This window comes from Uloborus diversus, unplaced genomic scaffold, assembly GCF_026930045.1.
Source record: "Uloborus diversus isolate 005 unplaced genomic scaffold, Udiv.v.3.1 scaffold_14, whole genome shotgun sequence".
Classification (NCBI taxonomy): Eukaryota; Metazoa; Arthropoda; class Arachnida; order Araneae; family Uloboridae; genus Uloborus; species Uloborus diversus.
The window spans coordinates 871,676-894,804 of NW_026558098.1; the positions used below are offsets into that span (position 1 = coordinate 871,676).

Genomic DNA, 23,129 nt, shown 5'->3' on the forward strand with positions numbered 1-23,129 from the left:
TGCGACTGTTTTTTTTTTCTTTTTTTTTTGAGCAATCACGATTGTTTATTGTTCTCATTTGACTGTTTTGATGTCCTATGATTTTATTTTAACGCCAGTACCCTCTGCAGCATCACCGTCGACCGGCTCCTCATGGTACTGCTCCTATAGCGAAAACCGTCAATATCCTACACTTACACGTATACATACACGCACGTACACAGACACACAAACATATACACACAACACACACATACATACACCTAGACAAACATACACACACACACAAACATATACACACATACACACACGCATTACATACAGACACCTACACACAACTACCCACACACTCATACCTGCACACAGACACAAATGCCTACACACATACACATTACCCCCACACACAACTACCCACACAGCACACACTCATACCTGCACCCAGACACAAACACACATGCGTACACACACATACACATACCCCCCCCCCACACACACACACGCCTACATACACACATGCATACATATAGACACCTACACACACAAAAACATACACACACAACTACCCACACATTCATGCCTGGACACACACACCACACTCTCGTGATTGCGAAAAACATAATTTGAACTCAAGATGTCAAAATTCAAATTATTTTTTTTTAAATTCTTTTTTTTCAACTTGTTTTATTTTATTCATGCTTTCACAGTGATCCCAGCGAAGTGGAATTTGGACTTTTTATCCAACATCATAAAGTCAAAGGATAGAAAAATTATGTTTGAAAAAGTGGCGCATCGCATTTCTCTATCCACGAAGCAAGTTTAATACAGTTTGCTCTCTGTTCAACGACTTTCAAGGGACCACAAAAAAGCGTCCTTAAATAGAATGCCTTTAACACTCTAGTGGACCATCTGGGACCGTGAACAGCCGACGTTCAATAAAGAAAGTCGTTAAATAGAGTGTTGTTAACAGGGCCTGATTACCGCACAGGCCTACTAGGCCTCAAATTACATGAATTATGCTAGCATTACAACTACAGTAAACTCCCGATTATCCGTGGAATAGGGTGGCAAGGTAACCGCGGATATAAGCGAAAATCGCGGATAATCCGAATAATAATTAAAAAACGATACTACTGAATACAATAGCTAAAAAATAGGAATAACACTAACACATACATTTAAGTCTTTACTAAAAACGTTGTTACATTCCATCTACTAACATTGAATGTAAAAAATATACAAATATAAAAACTAAAAACGAACAATAACATAATCATAAGTTTAAAAAACATTTAATGACCGTTAAAAAAATAGTGAAAAGATCCGCGGATAATCCGAGTCACGGATAAACCAACCGCCGATAATCGGGAGCTTACTGTATATGAAAAAACATGTATTTTTCAAATAATAATAAAAAATTATGGCTCGTTAATTGGAAAACTTTCTTAAAGGGGAATATTTATTCATCCAGCCAGTAACGAATTGACTCCGTCACATTTATGAGGGCCTCAGAGGGGATTTTTAATGCACATGATAAACAACTTTCATAGTTCTGTGATAGACAATGGATGCCCCCCAAAAGTACATTGCGACAGGCCCTATACCTGTAAATCAATCACTGCAGAGTCTTCAGGGGGCCTCCAAATTAACGTGAGCCTAGGGCCTCGCTTTTAGTTAGTCGGGCCCAAGCAGAGTATAGCAGGCTCTTCTTTCGCCTTGAGGACTGTTGTTTATTTAACATTAATTGAAGTTCCGCAGCTTAAGTTTAGCCTTGCATTGAAATGGATAATGACGCGCAGACGATTTTATCTGCAGACGATTTTTTAAAGCATGCATTTTTCATTCAGTGTTTTTGTTATCAAGATCGCAATAAATGGTGGAACAAGCATGATGCGTGGTCAGTTGTCTTATTGAATACATTATATCGCATAAATATGAGCATCCTTGCTTCTACCAGCACCTTACCGCATAAAAACACAGTCCGCTATCGCACAAGGACACTTCAGCAATTTTTATAAATCTTATAATATATTTATATTCCATTTAGTATGGAAGGCATCAAAGAAGGTGAGTAAGATCCATTTTTTCGCTAATATCTTTGAATACAACTTTTTCGTTAATATCTTAAAGTAACGTTTGGGCAGTTCCCAAAAGGTGGGAGCAAACACGGACCTTAACTTTGAAGCTTCAACACCAAATAACTTTCATTTTAATTCACTCAAAAGTTTTTGAGTTAAATTATAATACTGTATAGAGACAAGAATTGACATAAATTATGGAAAAATTGCTCTTCAAATGCCCTTAAAAAATATTTTCTTTGCTAAAAGCCACAATTTTGGACATACCAAAACGTTAACTGAGCAAATGTATCATTAAAAAAATTCTTTTAAGTTATTTCCATACGTTTCAAAAAAAATTAAAGGTATGAATATTACACTGAATATTTTTTTGTTAATATTTTACACAAATAACAAATGTAAAGACAGATTATTTACTTTGTAAACGATTTTAGAAAAAGGCAAGTTTGAAATTTGATGCATGTCCAAAAGTTACGATCTTTACAATGTTATTAATTTGAGAACTAAGTATATGATGTTTTCGTTTTAAAGGTATTTATCGATCCTCAGAATCAATTTTTAATTGTTTAAAAGTATTTTCATAAGATTTTATGCAGTATCTTAGAAGAAAAATAATTTTTCTTAAACATTAAAAAACCTTCAAATAAATATTTTTCAATTTTGATCCAAAACCTTCTTAGTTTCTGAAGTATTTTGATTTAATGACAATCATACATCATAAATATGCAAATATTTCCTGCGTTAAACTGCTTTGAATAGTTATGAGTGATTCTCCAAAAACCAAACATTTTCCAATCGCAATTTTTTTTTTTTTATGAAAATGCTGAAAAAATGTATATTGTTAAGAACTTATAAAGAGAAAAATACAGGAAACTCACTTTAACTGTGCTATATATTACAAAATCCTGGCAAAAACGGCTTTTGTCCACTTCGACCGCTGAAAAAAATTTGCTTCTTTTCAGCGGATATAAAAAAATTTCCATATTAAAAAAAATAACATTTTATTTAAATTCTTTTCGTATTTTTAGCAGCTTTTTTCTTCTTCACCAGTTTCTTCTGTTAAGATCACCTTTTCTGTCTGATTTTCGGATTCTGTGTCAGCTGGAGCATTGATGGCTCTAGGTTTTGAAAGGGGGGGGGGGAATCCTTCTTGAACAAGAACTGGGAAAAAAACCTGACTTTTCCCTGATTAAGTTCACCAAATTTTCCTGATTTACGCTACCAATGATAATTGTTTCCTTTCTTTGACCTACCTGAAAAGCATTGCATCTTTTCTTTACTAATAATAAAGCTGAAAGTCCCTCTGTCTGTCCGGATCTCTGTCCGTCAGGATCTCTGTCTGTCAGGATCTCTGTCCGTCAGGATCTCTGTCCGTCCGGATCTCTGTCAGTCCGGATCTCTGTCCGTCCGGATCTCTGTCCGTCCGGATCTCTGTCCGTCAGGATCTCTGTCTGTCAGGATCTCTGTCTGTCAGAATCTCTGTCTGTCCGGATCTCTGTCTGTCAGGATCTCTGTCCGTCCGGATCTCTGTCCGTCCGGATCTCTGTCCGTCAGGATCTCTGTCCGTCCGGATCTCTGTCTGTCAGGATCTCTGTCTGTCCGGATCTCAGTCCGTCCGGATCTCTGTCTGTCAGGATCTCTGTCCGTCAGAATCTCTGTCCGTCAGGATCTCTGTCCGTCAGAATCTCTGTCCGTCAGAATCTCTGTCCGTCCGGATCTCTGTCCGTCAGGATCTCTGTCCGTCCGGATCTCTGTCCGTCAGGATCTCTGTCCGTCAGAATCTGTCCGTCAGAATCTCTGTCCGTCAGAATCTCTGTCCGTCCGGATCTCTGTCCGTCTGGATCTCTGTCCGTCCGGATCTGTCTGTCTGTCAGGATCTCTGTCCGTCCGGATCTGTCTGTCTGTCAGGATCTCTGTCCGTCCGGATCTCTGTCTGTCTGGATCTCTCGCCTAGACCGTTCGGCCGATTTTCATGAAATTTGGCACAAAGTTAGTATGTAGCATGGGGGTGTGCACCTCGAAGCGATGTTTCGAAAATTCGATGTGGTTCTTTTTCTATTCCAATTTTAAGAAAAAAACTATCATAAGACGGACGAGTAAACTACGAAATTATCATAACGTGGAAACGTAACATGAGCACGAGCCAGTTGGCGAGATACGAAAATATCATAACGTGGAACCGTAACATTGGTACAAGCCAATTGGCGAGAAAATTCACAATACATTATTTGTAAATATACAGGCGAACCAAAAGACCTTTTCATTTTTCTATTACGGGCAAAGCCGTGCGGGTGTCACTAGTATTAAACAAAATGCATTGTTTAAAACGGTTTAAGCTGTTAACTAAAAATATATTTTGAAAAGATGTCACTTTTTTTTGTGATAAAAATAGAGTATATTAAATTACCGACGGAGAAATATTATAGGAAATCTAAAAACAAATACTTTACTTCCAGGAACCAGTAAACATCAGAATTCTAAGAAACTATTAAAACCACTCTTACAGACATATCTAATCATGATAAAACTAATAGATTTAAATGGAAATCATCTTAAACTGAATTTTCGAGCATTATAATTATTGCTGCAAGAATAACAAGTGATAGTTAAAGTATAGAAGTAATGTAGTTTTACTTACGTAAATAATACTGCCGTGTGCAGGTAAAAGGCAGTATCTGCAGAAATCAGTTTCCGAGATATTTCAAGAAATGTGTGGTGGGTTTAGTGCTAACAATAGGAAAATGTTGGAATTAGACGTTTTTTTCGCGCCTCTTTTTCAGCAGAAACCAAATAAGCGAGCATGTACAATAAAGTTCACGTACCAAAGATGACAAAAATGAAAAATTTGCAGTTACTGCTCTTTACCTGCACACGGCAGAATCGACACGTTTATGTAAAACAAATTTAAATCTTTCAACAACCAGTCATATTGAGCTATTCTTTAATCAAGTTAGGTTTTAATGAATGAATACAGCATTTTAATTATTGAAAATAATAAAAATATTTATTTATGTACACAACTCGATTTCAAATGGTTTCATGAGTTGTCGAAAAAAAATCTTAGATTACTTTAGTAACAAACAACATTGAAATGCAAAAACAATTATAAAAAAGTTTTAAAGTTTAAAAAAAAAAACTCTTCGTACAATCTGAAGCAGTCAGGGTTGGCCGGATTGGACCCAATGGGTTTTTTTGAATAAACCCATTTAAAAAAACCCATTTTTTATTCAGCCCACATTTGGGTTTTTTAAAATTTTCTGAGAAGTTTTTAAAAAACACCTTCGTACAATCTGAAGCAATCAGGGTTGGCCGGATTGGACCCAATGGGATTTTTTGAATAAACCCATTTAAAAAACCCATTATTTATTCAGCCTACATTTGGGTTTTTTTTAATTTTCTGAGAAGCTTAAAAAAAAACCCTTCGTACAATCTGAAGCAGTCAGGGTTGGCCGGATTGGACCCAATGGGTTTTTTCGAATAAACCCATTTAAAAAAAACATTTTTTATTCAGCTCACATTTGGGGTTCTTTTTAAATTTTCTGAGAAGTTTTAAAAAACCCTTCATACAATCTGAAGAAGCCAGGGTTGGCCGGATTGGACCCAATGGGTTTTTTTGAATAAACCCATTTAAAAAAACCCATTTTTTATTCAGCCCACATTTGGGTTTTTTTTTAATTTTCTGAGAAGTTTAAAAAAAACCCTTCGTACAATCTGAAGCAGCCAGGGTTGGCCGGATTGGACCCAATGGGTTTTTTTGAATAAACCCATTTAAAAAAACCCATTATTTATTCAGCCCACATTTGTTTTTTTGTTTTTTTAATTTTCTGAGAAGTTTTAAAAAATTGATTAATTTTAAAACTTTAACAATTTAAACTTCTTTTTTATTTGTTCTGAACCACAGATAATGGACATGAAAATTGAATTTTGAACTTTAATAGCATTTCTTAACGCTTAACCGCATTAAAAAAATACTCTAAAGATTTTAAATAAATATATTTAACTTTTTTCTTTAACTGGTCAATAAATAACTCAAATTACCTTGACCAAGTCCTGTCACGTCCGATTTTCTCGACATTTGTAGATTGTACGGAGGAAACGACTCTAGCTAAAAGGCTTTCATGTGAATTATTTTCTGCAAACCAACACGTCACAAATCTCGAATAAACAAGGTATATTTTTTAGAAAGTAACAGGTTTTACAAACAGTTGAACAGAAAACAGAATAGGATGTACAGTATTTTCATTATCTTACGAAAATGTTTAATATCCCTTACCCTGTACACAGAAATAGAAAAACAGGCAACATAAAGTTCAAAGAAATGTCTTGATTAAGCTGGAATTCAGTAAAAAGGGATTTAAACTACTTGAGGTTCTAAAGTAGTTTTGCAGTACAAAATGAAATACAATAAAGTAAAGTTCAAAAAAAGAAAAAAAAATGTAGTAATCGAAAACGAACAATGGATTTCATCACTCGAGAAGTAACTTTGCCTTAACTGTTGGTAATCATGGAAACTAAAAAATCTGAAACTTAATCATGCTTGGGGTTTCGTCGTCTTTTATACTTTTCTTCAGAAAATGCTGAATTTTCCAGCTTTTTTTGCCCCAAGACAATTTTTGCGCTTTTTCAATATACTTACGCTACAATATGCTACAAGCACCCCACATTTTCCCAAAAAAAAGACAAAAAAAAATCACATTTTTTAAAAAACCCAGCTTTGGTTGGGTTGTATTTTAAAAAACCCTGGGTCCATGGGCTTTTTTTAAAAAAAAACCCGTTTTGGCCAACCTTGAAAGCAGTGACAGCGATTTGGGGGGGGGGCAAGGCAACCCCCCCCCCTCCTTCCTCATCCACTTTTTATGATTCATTTTTTTTAGAAACGTCAAAATTTTTAGAACATAATTATTTGTTTTACTTTGTATATCTGTTAATGAAAGATTATTTAACACACTTTTAGCTTATTTATTTATTGTTAAGATATTAGTAAATCAATTGATTGACTTAAACAAAAGCCATACTTGGTTTAATGAAGTTATTACCAAGTGTTTGTGACGTCTCAAAATACTTTGGAGTAAATACTAATGCAAGTCTCGTTCATGTCTAAGTGTTTCTTCGGGGAAAGTTATTGTGTACAAAATTCATCAAAATCTTAATAAAAAAACGAGCGAGTTAAGTTGTTTGACTTACATCAATTACCATTCATCTGCTCTCAAAACTAGCCCTAGCAAAATTTTGAACTTTTCCCCCCTCTTTTTCCCCCCATTTTTTTGCTGTCGTCATACTTGCCAACTTTCAAAAACAATATAAAAAAAACATGAGATTCCACTAGAGGTATTAGGCGATTCACCAGTGACATATCTTCACAACAGAATGATTAAATTATGTTTTAAAATAGCATGAATACTAAATTTAAAGTGAAATGGGGATTTTTTGCAGATGTAAGTTAATATTGGTAGCAGCAAGAAAAATATACTGCAAAGGAAAAACCAAATAAGGAGTGAAAATGCTTAAAATTTCATACATTCCCCAGTCTCTACCAAAAAAGTAGCAACAAAAATGCAATTACTAAAATCCGGAAAAAAAATTTAAATCAATATATAATGAAAATAAAATATAAAATAAGTAGGTATAAGGTAGCACATGTTAAAATAACTTCAAACTTTCAAAATAATTGAAATATTTTCAAGATGCAAAAGGATTGAATTCTGCAGCAATTTTCGGCAAAGCACGTGCTTCGTTGAACATGCAATGCGGAAAGCTTCCAAAAAACTTAATTTTTACTGAATGAGTTATTGATTGGAAAAACTCTTATTCCCTGACATTGGTAGCCTAGAAAAGGGCGCGCTCTATTGAGAAGAAATTGAAACTTTTTGATAATTGACTGAAAAAACCGCAAAAATGGCAGAAAATCGTAAAAAACGGGAAATCGGGAGACAGAAGCAAAAAAGGGGAGTCTCCCGTTAAAAACAGTAGAATTGGCAAGTATGTTTTTTTTTCCATTTTTTTTTTTTTGCTCTCGCTTAAAGTCTTATGGCTTTAAGCCACCTCTGTGGAACCTAAACCAGTTGAGCAGTTGAGATTCTCCAAAAATATTTTACATGCTTTCTAAAATGCATAGAAAGAGAAAAGATAGAAAATTTTCTAAAAATCCGAACCCAAGTTCTATAAAGGATAAATTAAAATAATGTTGATAAATAAATAAATTACTTAAATAATAAGTAAAATGAGTCGAGTTAGGGTAACAAATAATAAAACACTTCAAACCTTTCTAAATAACTGAATTATTTTCAGGATGCAAAAGGATTGAAATCTCAAACAAGACACGTAATTTTCGGCGATAGACGTTGGCATGTATCCAAAACATACGTTTATGGAGGAAATTGCAGTGGATGAAGGTCGATTGAGGAAAATAAGGAAAGAGGGAACCCAAAACGCTAAAAAATCAGAATCTTCTCAGATTTAAAATATGAAATTTCTGCAGAAGCTTTGCACAAATTCTGCAGGTTTCTTTAAGTCCAAAGTAAATCTTAAATTGCTGCAGATGACTTATCGAATTCAACATTTTTTGCGAGTTTTTCGCCGAATTATTGTAATTTCCAAGAATTTTAGATTTTCTTGTAATTTAAAGAAATCTGCAGAATTTGTGAAAACATTTATCTTTAGTTGGAAGATATTTGCAGAAAAACTGCAGTTTCTGCAGATTTTCCGCGGAAATTTCACAGAAATCTGTAAAATTTCTGCAGAAAATTTGTCTGAGTTTTTCCTCTCGCATTTAAGCAGCATTGTTCTGCAGTCCAGACATCTGTTCTGCGACGTACGTCGCAAATTTAGAAGTATTCTGCTTTGGGGCCTGCAACATTTGAATTTCTCAACTCGCGTTCTTCAAAACTATTCTTAAAACGTAGCGAGAAAAAAAAATGAAAGAAAACACGACAGCGTTTTTGGACACAACTGTTTATTAAACAAAATGTGGAAAATGAAATGAAAAGACCTGTGACGTATAAAATGCCGACACAATTCAATACACGAAATGAGAAGGAGAGACTTCCGGTCGTGGCACCTATTTAACATCTTACAATGGCGGGGAAAAAAGCCCCTCATGGTTTAATTTTGCATTTTAACATCGGTTAATTAATTATTTTCTTCATTTTACAGGCTTAAAGCAAAATAATCCACGACCGAAAGCCTCCCGAACGCGAGACAATTCGATCAAACAGAACTTGATTTTAAAATTCAAACATTGCCATTAACATTAAATGCAAATACGAAACAACGGTTGGACAAATAGCGATTTAAAAGGTCATCCACAATAAAAAAAAAAGTTAGAAAGAGCGAAAGTCTAATGTGCAGTCAGACTTCTCAAAGATCAGGGGCCAATCCAGGATTTTTTTCTGGGCTACCTATTTTTCAGAAAGTATTGCATCATTCTAATTTTGTGAAAGTTTTTTTTTAATCAGCATTGTTTTTGTGAACTTTTAGAGGCATCCTCATTTTTGTAAAAGAGAAGTAGAATAAGCCAAATTTTAGTTCCAAAAGTGTCAATGTCATGTAGTATTATTTTAAACAGGTTTCGTTTTTTGGGGAGGGGGGGGGGGGGAGCTAATAACCTAAGAAGTACCAAAAATACCATCGTCATTCCAGCTTAATAGGCTATGTACTGTGTACAATATAGGAAATGATGAGAAAAACGGTTCCTCAAAACAGATGTTGAAAGATTGCGATACTATTGCATAAATACTTTGGCGAGAAACAGCTAAAAATGACTTAAAATACTACAAAAAGGTTGCTATTGAAGCGATTGTTCATATGAACCTGCTTAGAATTTTATTTCATGAGTAAATTTTGTTTTAAACAGGGAAACAAGTTTTATATTTTAAAATGCGAATTTTTGTGAAATTTTCGATGTTTTTGTGAAGCCACTGATTTTATTACTTGATTTTTGTGAAAGTACCGATTTCAAAACAAGATTTTTGCGAAGGTACCGAAAAACGGTAGCAAAATCAGTCTGTATTGGGCTCTGAAGATGCATGCCTTTTCGACGATTCTAGCAAAAAAAAAAAAATAAAGCACTTAACCCAGAATAAATGTACCATCTATTTAATAACGTTGTAAATAAACACAGAAACTACTCAAATTTTATACCGGCATAGCGCTATTTTGGTCAAAATCCAATATGAAATGAAATTTGGTTTTGAAAAAAAAAAATCATAAATACTCAGAGCAATCGAAGAAATTTATTCCATCGTGAGCTTCGCTCCAGACAAATGAATACCCTGCCCTAAATTGCTTAGAACAGCCTTCGGATAGGCCATCTCGAGAATTCAAATAATGGATCGGAATTTATCATATTTTCTATAGTTTGCCATATTGTTATCAAAAAAAAACCTATTGCCGATAGAATTGTCACGTCAAAGAATCACACCTGTTGAAAAAAGTTGAAACCTGTTGAAAGTTCCAAAACTTAGAGTACGACACAACTCGAACTTTCAAAAATTTTTCAAAATATTAATTAAGAGCAAAATTGCAGACAATCAACTACTGAGGATTTAAAATATATATATATCTTCGATGGGAATATACAGTTTATAAACATTGGATGAGTTTTTTCATTTTATTCGGAATTTCAGCATGTACCACTTAAACAGAAAAATTTACCTCAATTTGTCAGTCCATTTATTACCGTATTCATTATCAAAATCACTGTGCCCCAAAATGATCACACTGAGAAAGACTACTGTACAACAAATTTAATTTTCGGCTACGTAATCATCGGACTGCACTCTAGGATTTTGCTCCTTCTCCGTAGGGCAACACCACAAGAAAATAGGACAACCCCTCGAGTCATTTAGTCACTCAATAGATGGCGCCACCGAAATCAACGGCGCCATCTATTGAGAAACTAGGTTACTGGAGTGGTGAATCGCTTATGGATAGAATATAGATTATTTTCTTGTGGCATGTGACAGATTGAACAATGAGAGTTAAAACCAAAAGTCAATTCTCGAAATTAATTCTCTCTTTCTGTGAGTGCCTGCGGGAAATATCGCCGAAACGCTCTTGAGATTTTTCACATTTCACAATACTCATGCATTCTACAGCCCAACACGAATATACACATCCCAAACTCTTCCGTTTCTTTTAACATCAAAAAGTACTGAACTGGCAGATTACCCGTTAGGCAATGCTCCAAACATATGTATCTATCTCGATTAAGAAAGGTTTTTTACAACAATGCAAGTTTCCTGTGCTTTTTAGTTTGAGGGGGAGGGGGGATTCCTTAAAATGAATTATATACAGTGATGATCCAAAGTATGAAAGTGGAGAGACTATGCCGAACGGAAAAGCAAAGGACATCCCACCATATTGATTTTTGTAAGCAAAAGATGATTTTTTCAGTTTTGATTTAGAACGAAAAACAATTCGAACGGACTGAAATCGAATCGTGAATTCGGGTGACTGAATAACCTATTTGCATTTTCAGCAATTAGGGTACTTTATGCCATGGGAATCATCACAGTCTTAGAGCCGTTCAGTTCGGTCAATATTTCTCCAGGAGGTTTTACCATTTCAATGAATCTTAACCTTTCAGTAAAATGTTAAATTATATCTGTAATACAAAGAAAAAGCAGTTTTTTTTGCCGCAGGCACCTGGAAAGAGAGAGAGTTGGCGAAACCCCCTTCCACGAGAGAGAGGAATTTCCTTAAAAACAGAAGGCTGCACCGCTATTCCTCCAAACACCCTGAGATTCAGTCACAGATAAGACTCCATTCCACTCGTCAATACCGACCATCCATTCTCTTCGCCCACCATCACACATTTTCTCAAAAAAAAAAAAAAAAAGTGCAACATTTTCCAGGTGTGTACAAAAAAAAGGGGGGGGGGGAATCAAATTGAACAAGGGAAAAAAGCAAGATTCATAGTATATGAAACAATTTCTAACTCAAAAGCAAAAAAAAAACTACATGGTCAAAAAATGAATAGCACGAGGATAAAATCAAATAACCAAAAAGGGTGGATCATTCGACAGCACACACACAATAGTCATCCGTCGTCCTCCAGGCGATTTGACCATCGGTTGAACAACCGAACCTCCGGTCAGAGTCCCAACCGTGGTTCGGTCGCCCGACCGAGGTGCACGAGGGATAAAATCAAATAACCAAAAAGGCTGGATCGTTCGACAACGCACACACAATAGTCATCCGTCGTCCTCCAGACGATTCGACTGTCGGTCGGACAACCGAACCTCCGGTCAGAGTCACAACCGCGGTTCGGTCGACCACCTCGGTCGATAAGGAAAGATAACACATACGTGGCATCGAGTATCATCCCCGAAACACGTTCCTAAATTCATACACCTGGTCCAAAAAAATCTCGTCCTCGAGAACCGAATGAGGTCTTGCGATCCATTTTCCATAACCGAAAGAGTCCGGTCACATCAGTCGACAGCGGTGATTTCGATGAATGTTTGCCGTGGGTTCTCCGACGGGAGGAGGAGTGCTCAGTCGACGGGCGGCAGGGGCAGCTGTGCGTCCGAGGGGGGCTGCGGGAGGGGCGGCGGTGCGGCCGCCACGGGGTTGCTCTCGTAGTAGAAGGGGATCTTGAGGTGCAGCTTGCGGTGGGGCTTGCGGGCAGAGCGGCGCAGCTCAGGGATGGTGATCTGTCTTCTTAGCTTCCTGCGGGGAGAGAGAGACAGAGAGAAATTAGAAAGAGCTCTGCTTTATTTGCCCATCAAAAGGCTAGGTGAAGGCCGAGACTCTAGACATTTTGCTGATCGACCCAAAAAAATTTAGCCGAAGTCGAATACAAAATTTCTTTCCAAATCAAGAAACGATCTCCCCCGATCAATCCTCGACCTTTTCCTACTGTATCGTCTGACAATCTAGGGGCTCATGGAACAAAGAGTTTCCTCCAACAGTAGACCGTTGCAAATACTATGCCGTCTCTTCCCCTTCTTGAAAAAGCAGCTTTTCCGTGGGCAAACAGAAGAAGTGTTAAATTGTCTTCTGCCCCATCGGGGAGGTAATGAACCGCAGAGATTTCTTGCAAGAGAAAAAGATACATAGAAACAAAAGTTGGTGACTACAGCTATTTTTCTTGAGTCCCCATCTTCTGAACTAGTTCACCGGGTGGCAGTGAGTCTCGACCTTCGTGGATTGTTCTCTTCCTTGCCCCATACTTTGCTTCCATGCCCCAAGGGGGTAGCGTGACACCATTCCGGGACAACAGACAACGAGGCGCCTGTTCCTGTCAAAGAGAACATCAATTTTTGTTTTTCGAAAAGTGATATTTAGTTAGATCTAACTACACCTCTTTCATCAAGTTATGTCACTGCCGATGGCCGAACGATGCAGCCACGTCCTGCACCCCCATTTAGGTAAATTATATTTACAAACGGCGAAGTAAATTTTGCAAAACAGCCTACCACAAATTTCAAATTAAAATGCTCTTGTAAAACATTTAAAAAGCATTAATTTTGTGTTTAAAAAAAAAAAAAAAGACAACTTTCATTGTTGCATGGGTGCCACTCTAAAAATTGGCCAGGATTGAAAAGTGCGTGGCTCCATTTCGCCACCAAAATGTTAGCGCTTAGTTTGTTTGATGTTTTAGACATATATAATGCTAATTTTTGATGCTGTAACTATATAGTAAAACCAAATTGTAAGATTAAGCAAAAATTAAAACCTAAATAAAAAAAATAACATATCATTGTCCAAGATTTTTAGGAGGTAAAAGTAGAAAAAGAACCTAATAATAAAATACAATTTAAAAAAACTTACTATTTGTTACTGCAGAAAAAAAGCTTCAGTTTGTATAGTTCATGTTACATAAATAGTTCATATTTCATACAAAAAAAAAGTAATTAAAAAAAATTTCAGGTATGAGATTCTTGGCTATAAGATGCATTGTGATAAAAACTTTAACAAAACTTTCCAGATTAAGATAAGAATGGTTGAAATCAACAGATTGAGTATCTGAGTTATTTTTTGGGAAAAAAAAGCTTATCTTTTTAACTTTAGCAGATGGGCCGGTTTTTTGTCCTCAGAAGAATAATAAGACCTTTTTTGAGAGTGAGAGATTCAAAAGTAAAGCTTTCTTTAAAATCATTTCGAACATGGAAAAAAACCGATGGCCGAAACTTTTGAAGAGACGGAATTCCGTCCCTCGGACGAAAGTGTGGCAGCCATGATTGCTGAAACAAGAGGTTTATCTTACCTGAATCTTATTTTCCCTCACCTATCCCTCGTCCGGTCGAGGAACTGTGGGGGCCAAACCTCTCCCGGTGTTCAAACGGCTCTTTGGAAGGAACACTCTGGTTCCATTACCGTGAAAAGCTCATCCCCGGACATGGAAGCAAAGGGTCGGTCACTCGCCCGAGCACGAGACACTCACGGTCGACACCCTCCGATCTCTCCGGTCAATCCCTCGAGCGAGAGCATCGGCTGCCGGACGCTCGGTCACGGATTTCCGACGAGGCCGCGTCCCGGATCGGAGCGAGTCGACCGCACCGATGACACACGATCAAAAATACAGAAACAAGAAACACAACAACAAGAGATCACAATGGGTTGCCACTCTTTCCATGATTCCGTGCCACATCCAATCGAAATTTTCATGCCTCCCATCAAAAAGGACGACGATCGTTCCGCCACGGACGTGAGTGGCAACCGCAGAGCAGAGTCGAGGAGTCCGGATTATCCCACGGGCGGAGGGAGGGACCGCGAGTCGACGGCCCCTCCGTCCGTCGGAAAATCGACGAGCCTCCCGCTCGCGGTCAATTTAACGAGATCGGTTTCGGTGGGAGTTGAGCGTCGGACGCGGCCGAAATCGATTCCGGCGTCTTGTGAAACTCCTCCGAGGTACCGTGGGGGAGCTCCGAACGAGAACGGGGTGATCCGGTACCTCGCGTGACGGCCTCTGCTCTGCGGTGGCTCGGAGCATCTGCAGGACAATTTAGACAACACACAGAAGAGAAGGATCGCATGCTGTAAGTGAGAACAAGAGGGGAGAGAGGGAGAAAAAAAGAAGAGACAGGGTTGCCACTCGTACGCGACCGGAAGACGCCACCACTCGTCGATCGCATGACGCATGTCGTTGATCACGACGCCCAGATACTCGTGTGGCAGACGGTGCGCTACCGAGAAAATAACGTGTCACTGTTGACGCAGGGTGCTTCGGCGACCCATTTCGGAACCCCGATGACCGGGAATCGCACGAGGTCGGAAATGCCTCCCGGATGCACGAAGCATACGGAAAAACTACATGACGGCATTTTGATTCCGAGTCGTCGGGGTTCACATTACACTCGCCCATTCAAGTTCACCGTCTTAAATATGGACAACTCATCGTAGGATTGCTTCAAGACCATGACAGAAAATGCCAACGCTGGTGCAGCCTGGAATCAATTTCTATCACTTTGTGCACCTTCACAGTGACACTCCACTGCAGATCCATGCACGTGGCCGGGAGAAGGTCCAAATTATTCTTCAATAATTACTGTTCTTGACACTTACCAGTGTTCCAGACTCCAGACCTTTTGAAGCTCTCGCAATCAGTTACGAAAATCAGCACAAAAACACATAACCATGAATAATGGCACCAATTTAATGTTCTTGAATAGGAAAGCAACCTATCAGATTTTATAACACTGGTATTCATTTGGATATGTGGAATTCAGACGTAAAAAGAACTTTTTTAAAATCATTGCAAAAGTAAGGTGTGCTTAAGAGAACCCTACACTATTGGAGAAAGTGAATGAGGGTGTTTTAAAGAAGCAGATAGTCAAGCTTGGCAAATTAATTGAAACTGAAGCAAGGATGGGGCTCGCCCCCTCTCTAGACATTAGTACTGTCAATATTTTTAATGACCTTCTGAAGAAAACAAAAACATTGCAATTCCCTTCTAAGTCTCTCCTTTTAATAGTGAAAGGTCCGTTTAATTTTAAAAAAGAGAAATTTTCATCAATATAACTTTTTTTTATTACTTTTACAAACAGATGTGAGTTTTTTCCCCTTTAAACTACAGCCTTGAAACATAAAACTTAATAACCCCCCCCCCCTCCAAAAAAAAGCCACATGTACCAATGAACTGAAGGAAACGAGAGGGGAGGAAGAAAAAAAAAACTTTCGATATGGATGCAGAGATTTTCATTACTTTATATAAAATCTTTTGTCAAAACCATAGAGCATTGCATAGTTTACTTGTGTATTTCCCCTTTTTGAGATTTTATTCCCTAAGCACAGAATAACAGGAAACATGCAACCACTGTTAGAATTTTAGGTAGCAGGGATGAGAGTAGTCAGAGAAAGAAAGGAGAAAACCGCGACATCCCGTGCGATTCCAAAAGGATGTGAACCCTAAGTCGTGTGAACTTTACTTATAAACACTTTGCATGCCCCTCTCATGGGAAAAAATCATGAAAGGAGCAAAAATGCAGCATTTCATCGAAATTTGGGACCATCGGTGATGAATCCTCTAATTTTATCGACTTACTGTTGTCGAACCGATACCGAAAATACAGTTATGAAATGAATAAATTATTAAAATAAAGAATAACATAAAACGTTTTGAGGCAGCCAATGTTAAAATACTTGACAGCTTACAAAATAGATGAATCAATCAAAGGATGCAAAAGGATTGTGTCCGAGTATTTCTGAGCCTTGGCAGACATCCCGATGGAGATTGAAAGGGAATGGCTGTCCTGTCGTTTTTCCAAACTCTTGGAGTGCTCGGTTTTTCCGATTGTGCTGCAACCTTGTCTTTAAAACCTCACTATTGAAGATGACTGGTAGACTGCACTCCATTTTCATCACACTCATCGTTCCTTATTTCGACGGGCTTCGGAATTGTATCATCGAGGGCATTTAAACCGAGTTGTTTACTGCATACGGGGGGGAAAAAAGACACACAATTTGAAGCAGATGTAAAGAAATGTTAGAAAACGTGTAGTTTACAGCATGAATCCGGACATCTCGAAGGGACGATCTGAATGGCTTTTTTTAGAAGTCATTGTCGTTCCAACGGCGTATTTTCCAAAGGGATCCGCAAAGAGATTCACACGACAGTGAATTTCAACATCTCCCTCTCCCTGAGACATGGAACCTGTTCCAAAGAGTGACAACCCCATGTGACATGGCTGACCCCTCGACAGGTCTGGCCGCGAAATCCACAACCCACTTCACGATTGGATCGAGTATTTTTCTTTTTTTTTGATTTAAAGGAGAACAGGGAAGCTTAAACGATTTGTATAGAGAAAGGGGGGGGGGAGGAATCCTCTCATGTTCCACGTTAAATGTTTCTCCCACCTTCACGGAGAAAAAGTGATCGACAATTTGAAAAAAAATAATGGTAGTTTGGAATCATGGGCTCCTTGCTAGTTCCTATTTCTTTAGAGAAATGTATTTGAATCTTTACCAGAAAAAAATAAATTAAAAAATATCGTGGACTTTCCGGCCAAGTCGAGGGGTCGAGTGGGAACGAAAAAACGAAACCAATAAATGAACAGGAAAACGTATCATCTAAATTGTCCGTCGATGGCTCGTGTCGGGCCACCCCCCGAAAGACGGCACCTGTGGTGGCACGCCGATGGCACTGGCACCTCGGCACCAGAGATACTGATTTCGGCACATGAATGCAGTTGTGGGGGGCATTTCTACACAAATTACTGTTTTTTAACTACTTTATAATATAATGTTTCAAGCCTCTACTTAACGTTCTTAAAACAAATTTTTAAAAAAATCTGACTCATTTCGAGGTCTTCCGTCGAAAGCGAGATCGAAAACAAAGAACTAACAATATTCACCATCACAGAAATCCCCTCACGACAAATAATACAAAAAAAAATATCCCTTTCACCGAAATAGATTTTTCGTCACGATTTAATTGCTATTAGATTGCTCGAATTCTATTAATAGGAACAAAATTTGCGGGCCCACCTCTAAATTCATGGTAAAAGGAGTTATCTGTCCTTCCTTTTCCTACTGCTCTGAGGCCCCTTGCTGAGGTTTTGCTTAATTTTACATTAACGCATAAGTGATCAGGAATTGGCGACGAAGCAATTTTTTTCTAAACTTAAACTCTTTACCTCAGAGCCAGACAGGCGCAAGTCCAAAAATTGCGATTTTCTGTTTATTAGTGCATTTTTTTTACGAGGGTAAAATGCGTGGGTCCCATCCTTTGCAAGGGCCAGAGAAAAAATTTTCCTCTTAATGTGACTTACGTTCCTCTGGCTCCGACGTACAGAACTGTAAAAAAAAATGAAAATCTATCCGTGGTCGGGAACATCCCCTCAACTCGAGGTTAGATTAACGGGGTGCCACCGCGTGCCGTCCGAGGGGGGGGGCCGTCACTCACTTGGTGGCGTCGGTGGCCACGAAATAGACGTCGTCCGGGGCGTCCACCCAACTGATCATCTGCTTGCGTCCTCCCACCCGGGAGGTGGGGATGGCGGCCATCTTGGACCGCCCGTTGGTCCCGGTCATGGAGCGGGCGGCGGTCAGGGCACTCACGTGGAACAGTTCAGCAGCAGCATGTGGAGGAGGAGGAGGGGGCGGGACCACCACCCCGGGATGAGGCGGCGGCTGCTTCGAGGGGGGCGCCGCCGGCTTGATGCCGCCCCCGCCCAGGGCACGACGCTTGGGGGGCACGGAAGACACTGCAAGAGAGGAAACACGCTTCAGGAAAAGATTTAAGATGGCACAAAAGAAAGAATCATGAATAATTATAGTTAAAACGAACCTTACCCAGCAGCGCTATATTGCTGTGGTTAGGATCGATGTAATTACTCTCCATGATGCTGCTGGGTTACGTTTACCTCAACTTTTTTCAAAAACTAAATAGTTTAAAGACTTCTTTTAATTTGTAAGTCTTAACACACAAAAAAAAAAAGAATTTCTACATATGAATGTATGAAAAAAAAAGCTGTTTAGGAAACACTGTTTGGATACTTTTTCAAGTTACACCTGATATTTTGTGAAATGCTAAGAGGAAACAATTTTAAGGAACATTTATTTTGATTATTAAAAGGGCTAAATAATCATTCAGCATTTGATTTCAATGACAATTTTACAGTGTGTTTGAAAGTTGAATTTTTTAGAATGTTAAACTATTTTCCAATGTAATCAAAAGCCTTTTAACACTGAATTCCATTAATCAATAATTATAAACTTTGTAGTATTAAGAATAAATGTAAAATTAAATTTTAACTGGATGTTATGAAGGAGAGTTTGGCACTAATGCAAATATGAAGTCTAACTGAAAAACAACTGTTCTTTTCAAAATAAAGCACAATGACCAATAAAATGAACATTTAATACAACTCTCAATTTAAAGCAATAAAAGTAATTTACTTGTTCAAAAGAAATATCTTGAAATGGCTCATTGCATTTCTTTTCCTCCTTTTAAAAATTGAATCGCCGATTTTGAAAAGGGCGTAAGTCACCATTTTTGACAAATCGAGATAATAATGGGAACGGTACTGTGGTAGTAAACCTACTGGATGAGATTAAAAACGGCAGAAGTTTTTATGAATAGTGATTGAAAAAAATGGAGGGGAAATTTGCAATGACTTTGAAAAGGGTGTTAGTCATTGAACTCACACCCTTTTCAAACTCATTGACAATTCTAATAGATGTTGCTGATTGTGCAAGGTAATATTCGTTGTTTCCCTTGTGGTACAGTGTTTTATGAACTGTAGTCTTCTGTCAGTTTCGAAAAGGGCGTAAGTCATCTAATTTGTAAATTCGGTTATTTGATCCAAATTAAATCAGAAATCAACCAAAACTTCACTGAACATGTGTAAAAGCAATGCCTTTGGAACGACAGCTATGGATTTGTAATAACATATTTGTAACTTGAGATAAACGGTTTTATCAGGTTTTCTAAAAATCAATTACTGGTGACTTACGCCCTTTTCGAAATCAGCGATTCAATTATTTCTCAGAAAAACAAACAATTAAAAAAAAAAACGTCATTGCAAAAATGATCCCTTTCTGCAGTGTCAAAAACAAAACCTTTCCAGTATGAAACATGCTCATTGCATTTCCTCTTTTTCAAAATGATTCCTCAAATAAAACACTCACGATTTTCCTCCTCAAAAGAGGTTGCTTGCATCTCGATCCAAACGCGAGAGCGAAAAGAAAAGGGGAAACGCACGAGAGAGTAAAGAGCGGACTCACCCTCGGGCTGTCCCGTCCCGTTCTGCTGCTCGTAGCCCCTCTTCCTGAGGATGGTGGGGGAGGCGCTGGCGATGCTGGGGGTCAGCCGCACGGCGTTGTCCTGCTCGATGTCCAGGGGGTGCCGGGGGATGGAGAGGGAGCCGTCTGGAACGAGGACAATCCACAAGGTTCGGAAATATATTTCGAAATATACAGGCGTCCCTCGTATAACACGGTTCGTCCGTTCCGTGTCGTCTCGAAACCGTGTTATACGAGACATTTTAACAGTTTTTAACCTAATTAATCACATACATACAGGTTTCGCCGATATATATCAGTCGATATATATCCAATATTTACTTTGAAAATATCATGATAATGTTACAAATTCTGTAAATAGTAATTATTTTTTGTGATTAATTTGTCGTAATCCAGCTAAATTTGGCGTTTATTCAATTATCTTTCATCTAAAATTATTGTAGTAACGTAACCTGTAAATAGTTTCTTGTAATGAATATACGGCCCCCCTCGTATAACACGGTTCGTTCGTTCCGTGTCGTATCAAACCGTGTTTTACGAGACTTTTTTACTTATTTTTTACACAGTTTTTAACCTAATTAATCAGGCAAATACAGGTTTTGCCGATATTTATCATGATATATATCCAATATTTATTTTGAAAATACCATGGTATTTTCAATACAAAAATTATATTAACATAGTAATATTGCTCATTTATTATAAAAATTAACCAAAAAGTTATGCATAGGTGATTCACCAGCGACAAATCTTCACAACATGATTATTAAATTGTGCTTTTAAATAACATGAATACTAAATTTAAAGTGAAATGGCTATTTTTCGCAGACGTAAGCTAATTGGTAGCAGCAAGAAAAACAAACTGCAAAAGGAAAAACCTAATAATAAGTAGTGCACTTGCTTAAAAAGTTCTATACATTCCCCAGTCTCTTCCAGAAAAGTAACTATTGCTTTTATAACTATTGTTTTTCCCTCCACCACACTCTCAGCAGCAAAAGTCAGTTTGTCTAATTATTATTTAAATATTTAAAAATACATAAGTAGATGTACTATAGTAAGCAGTTGTGTTAAAGAAAACAATTGTTTAGTAAATCGCAGTTACGATTTTGTAAAAAGGGTCATCCATGTTTGATGTCATAACTTGAGGGGGAGCCGGGTTCATGAAATTGTGACAAGGGGAAGAGAAAGAGAGATAAAAAGTGACATCACACAGTTGTTACAACATTGTTATGACATGTGACGAGGAGTAGTAAGGTGAAGTGTGACATTTTGTGACAAAAGGGAAGGGGGTCAAATACGATGAATGAAAGTGCAACACAATTTAAGGACAGCCCATTAATACTCCTTCAAAATCTCATTTTACTCCTTCAAAACTCCTCCGAAAATCCTTCATTTTATTTCTGAAATTGAGTACGAACCCTGATATAGTTGATTCACCAGCAACATACTTTTACAACAGAATTATTCAATTATGCTTTTAAATAACATGAATAATAAATATAAAGTGAAGTGGGGATTTCTTGCAGATGTAAGCTCATTGGTAGCAGCAAGAAATATAAAAAATACTGAGAAAAGGAGAAACCTAATAATAAGGATTGAATTTGCTTCTTAAAAATTTCGTACATTCCCCAGTCTCTATCAAAAAAAGTAGAAGCTACAAAAATTTAATCACTAAAATCCGGGGGGGAAAAAATCAACATATAAAGAAAATAATATATAAAAAAAGTAGGTATAGGGTAGCACATGTTGAAACAACTTCAAACTTTAAAAATTATTGGAATATTTTTAAGATGCAAAAAGATTGAAATCTGCTGCCATTTTCTGCAAAGCACGTGCTTTGTTCAACATACAATGCGAAAAGCTTCCAAAAAATAAAGTTTTACTAAATGAGTTATTATTGGAAGGAAAAAAAAATTTCCCTGACATTGGTACACAAGAAAATGGCGCCATCTATTGAGAAGAAAGTGAAACTTTTTAACGGATTGACTGAAAAAACGGGAAAAAACGGGAAAAAATCGTAAAAATCGGGAGAAGCAAAAAAGGGTGTCTCCCCCTTTAAAAACAGTAGAGTTGGCAAGTATGAAATATTTAAGAGTCTGCATTTTGGATAAAATAATAACAAAGGAAAGGGGCGGTCATTTCGCACTTTTTCCAGCAGAAACCAAACGAGCTAGCTCGTACAATAAAGCTGACGCACGATGGATGACGAAAATGCAGGAAAATGAAAAATTTGCCAGGGTTCGTACTCAATTTTAGAAATAGAATTAAGCATAGCTGCCAACCTCAAGATACAAAAAATAGGAGCACTTAAGGGAAAAAATAGGAGCACTGAGGGCTAAAATAGGAGCATGAAATCGTGGCCTGCGCAAAACCTTCCTTCTGTACCATAAGTTTCCATAAATTCTAAGCACTTATAAAATGCTTTTCTAAATTTTCATGTTAGATTTTCAACAAAACTACAACCAAGTTTAAAACAAAATTATTTTACATTAAAAAAGCAACATTACATAGATACATATTGAAAAGTTTTAAAAAAACATAATTACTGTTTGATTTAATAAAACTGCAATCCTTTTTAAAAATATGCTTTTATACATATCCTACATGCATAAGAACATATTGAAGATTAAAAAAAACAATTATTTCTTATACTTGGAAGTAAAGCAACTTCGTAGTAAAGGTCAAGACTCTGAAATTTTGAAAGTGGCCAGTGGCACTCGACTCCAAAAACTTAGTGGCCACCAATATCATTAAGTTTTGAAATACAAACTGGAGAGGGGGAGGCAGTTTTTACAACTTTCCTTAAAAAAAAAAAATAGATAAAGTTTCCCCTTCAAGAAAATTATTTAAAAAAAAAAAAACATAACTTTTTGCCTTCTGTTATTT

At 37.4% G+C, this 23,129-nt stretch overlaps 1 protein-coding gene across 1 annotated transcript in view; it reads right to left on the reverse strand.

Moving 5' to 3' along the window:
- Window positions 1-12,521: 12,521 nt before the first annotated feature.
- LOC129232783 (metastasis-associated protein MTA3-like) overlaps window positions 12,522-23,129 on the reverse strand; it is a 57,268-nt gene continuing 46,660 nt past the window's right edge. Inside the window, exons 16-18 of the mRNA XM_054866886.1 lie at window positions 20,226-20,369; window positions 18,403-18,703; window positions 12,522-12,725 (exon numbers count right to left, since the gene is read on the reverse strand). Of these exons, the coding sequence (XP_054722861.1) occupies window positions 12,551-12,725; window positions 18,403-18,703; window positions 20,226-20,369 (620 nt within the window). The 3' untranslated portion in view covers window positions 12,522-12,550. The remainder of the gene's footprint in view (window positions 12,726-18,402; window positions 18,704-20,225; window positions 20,370-23,129) is intronic.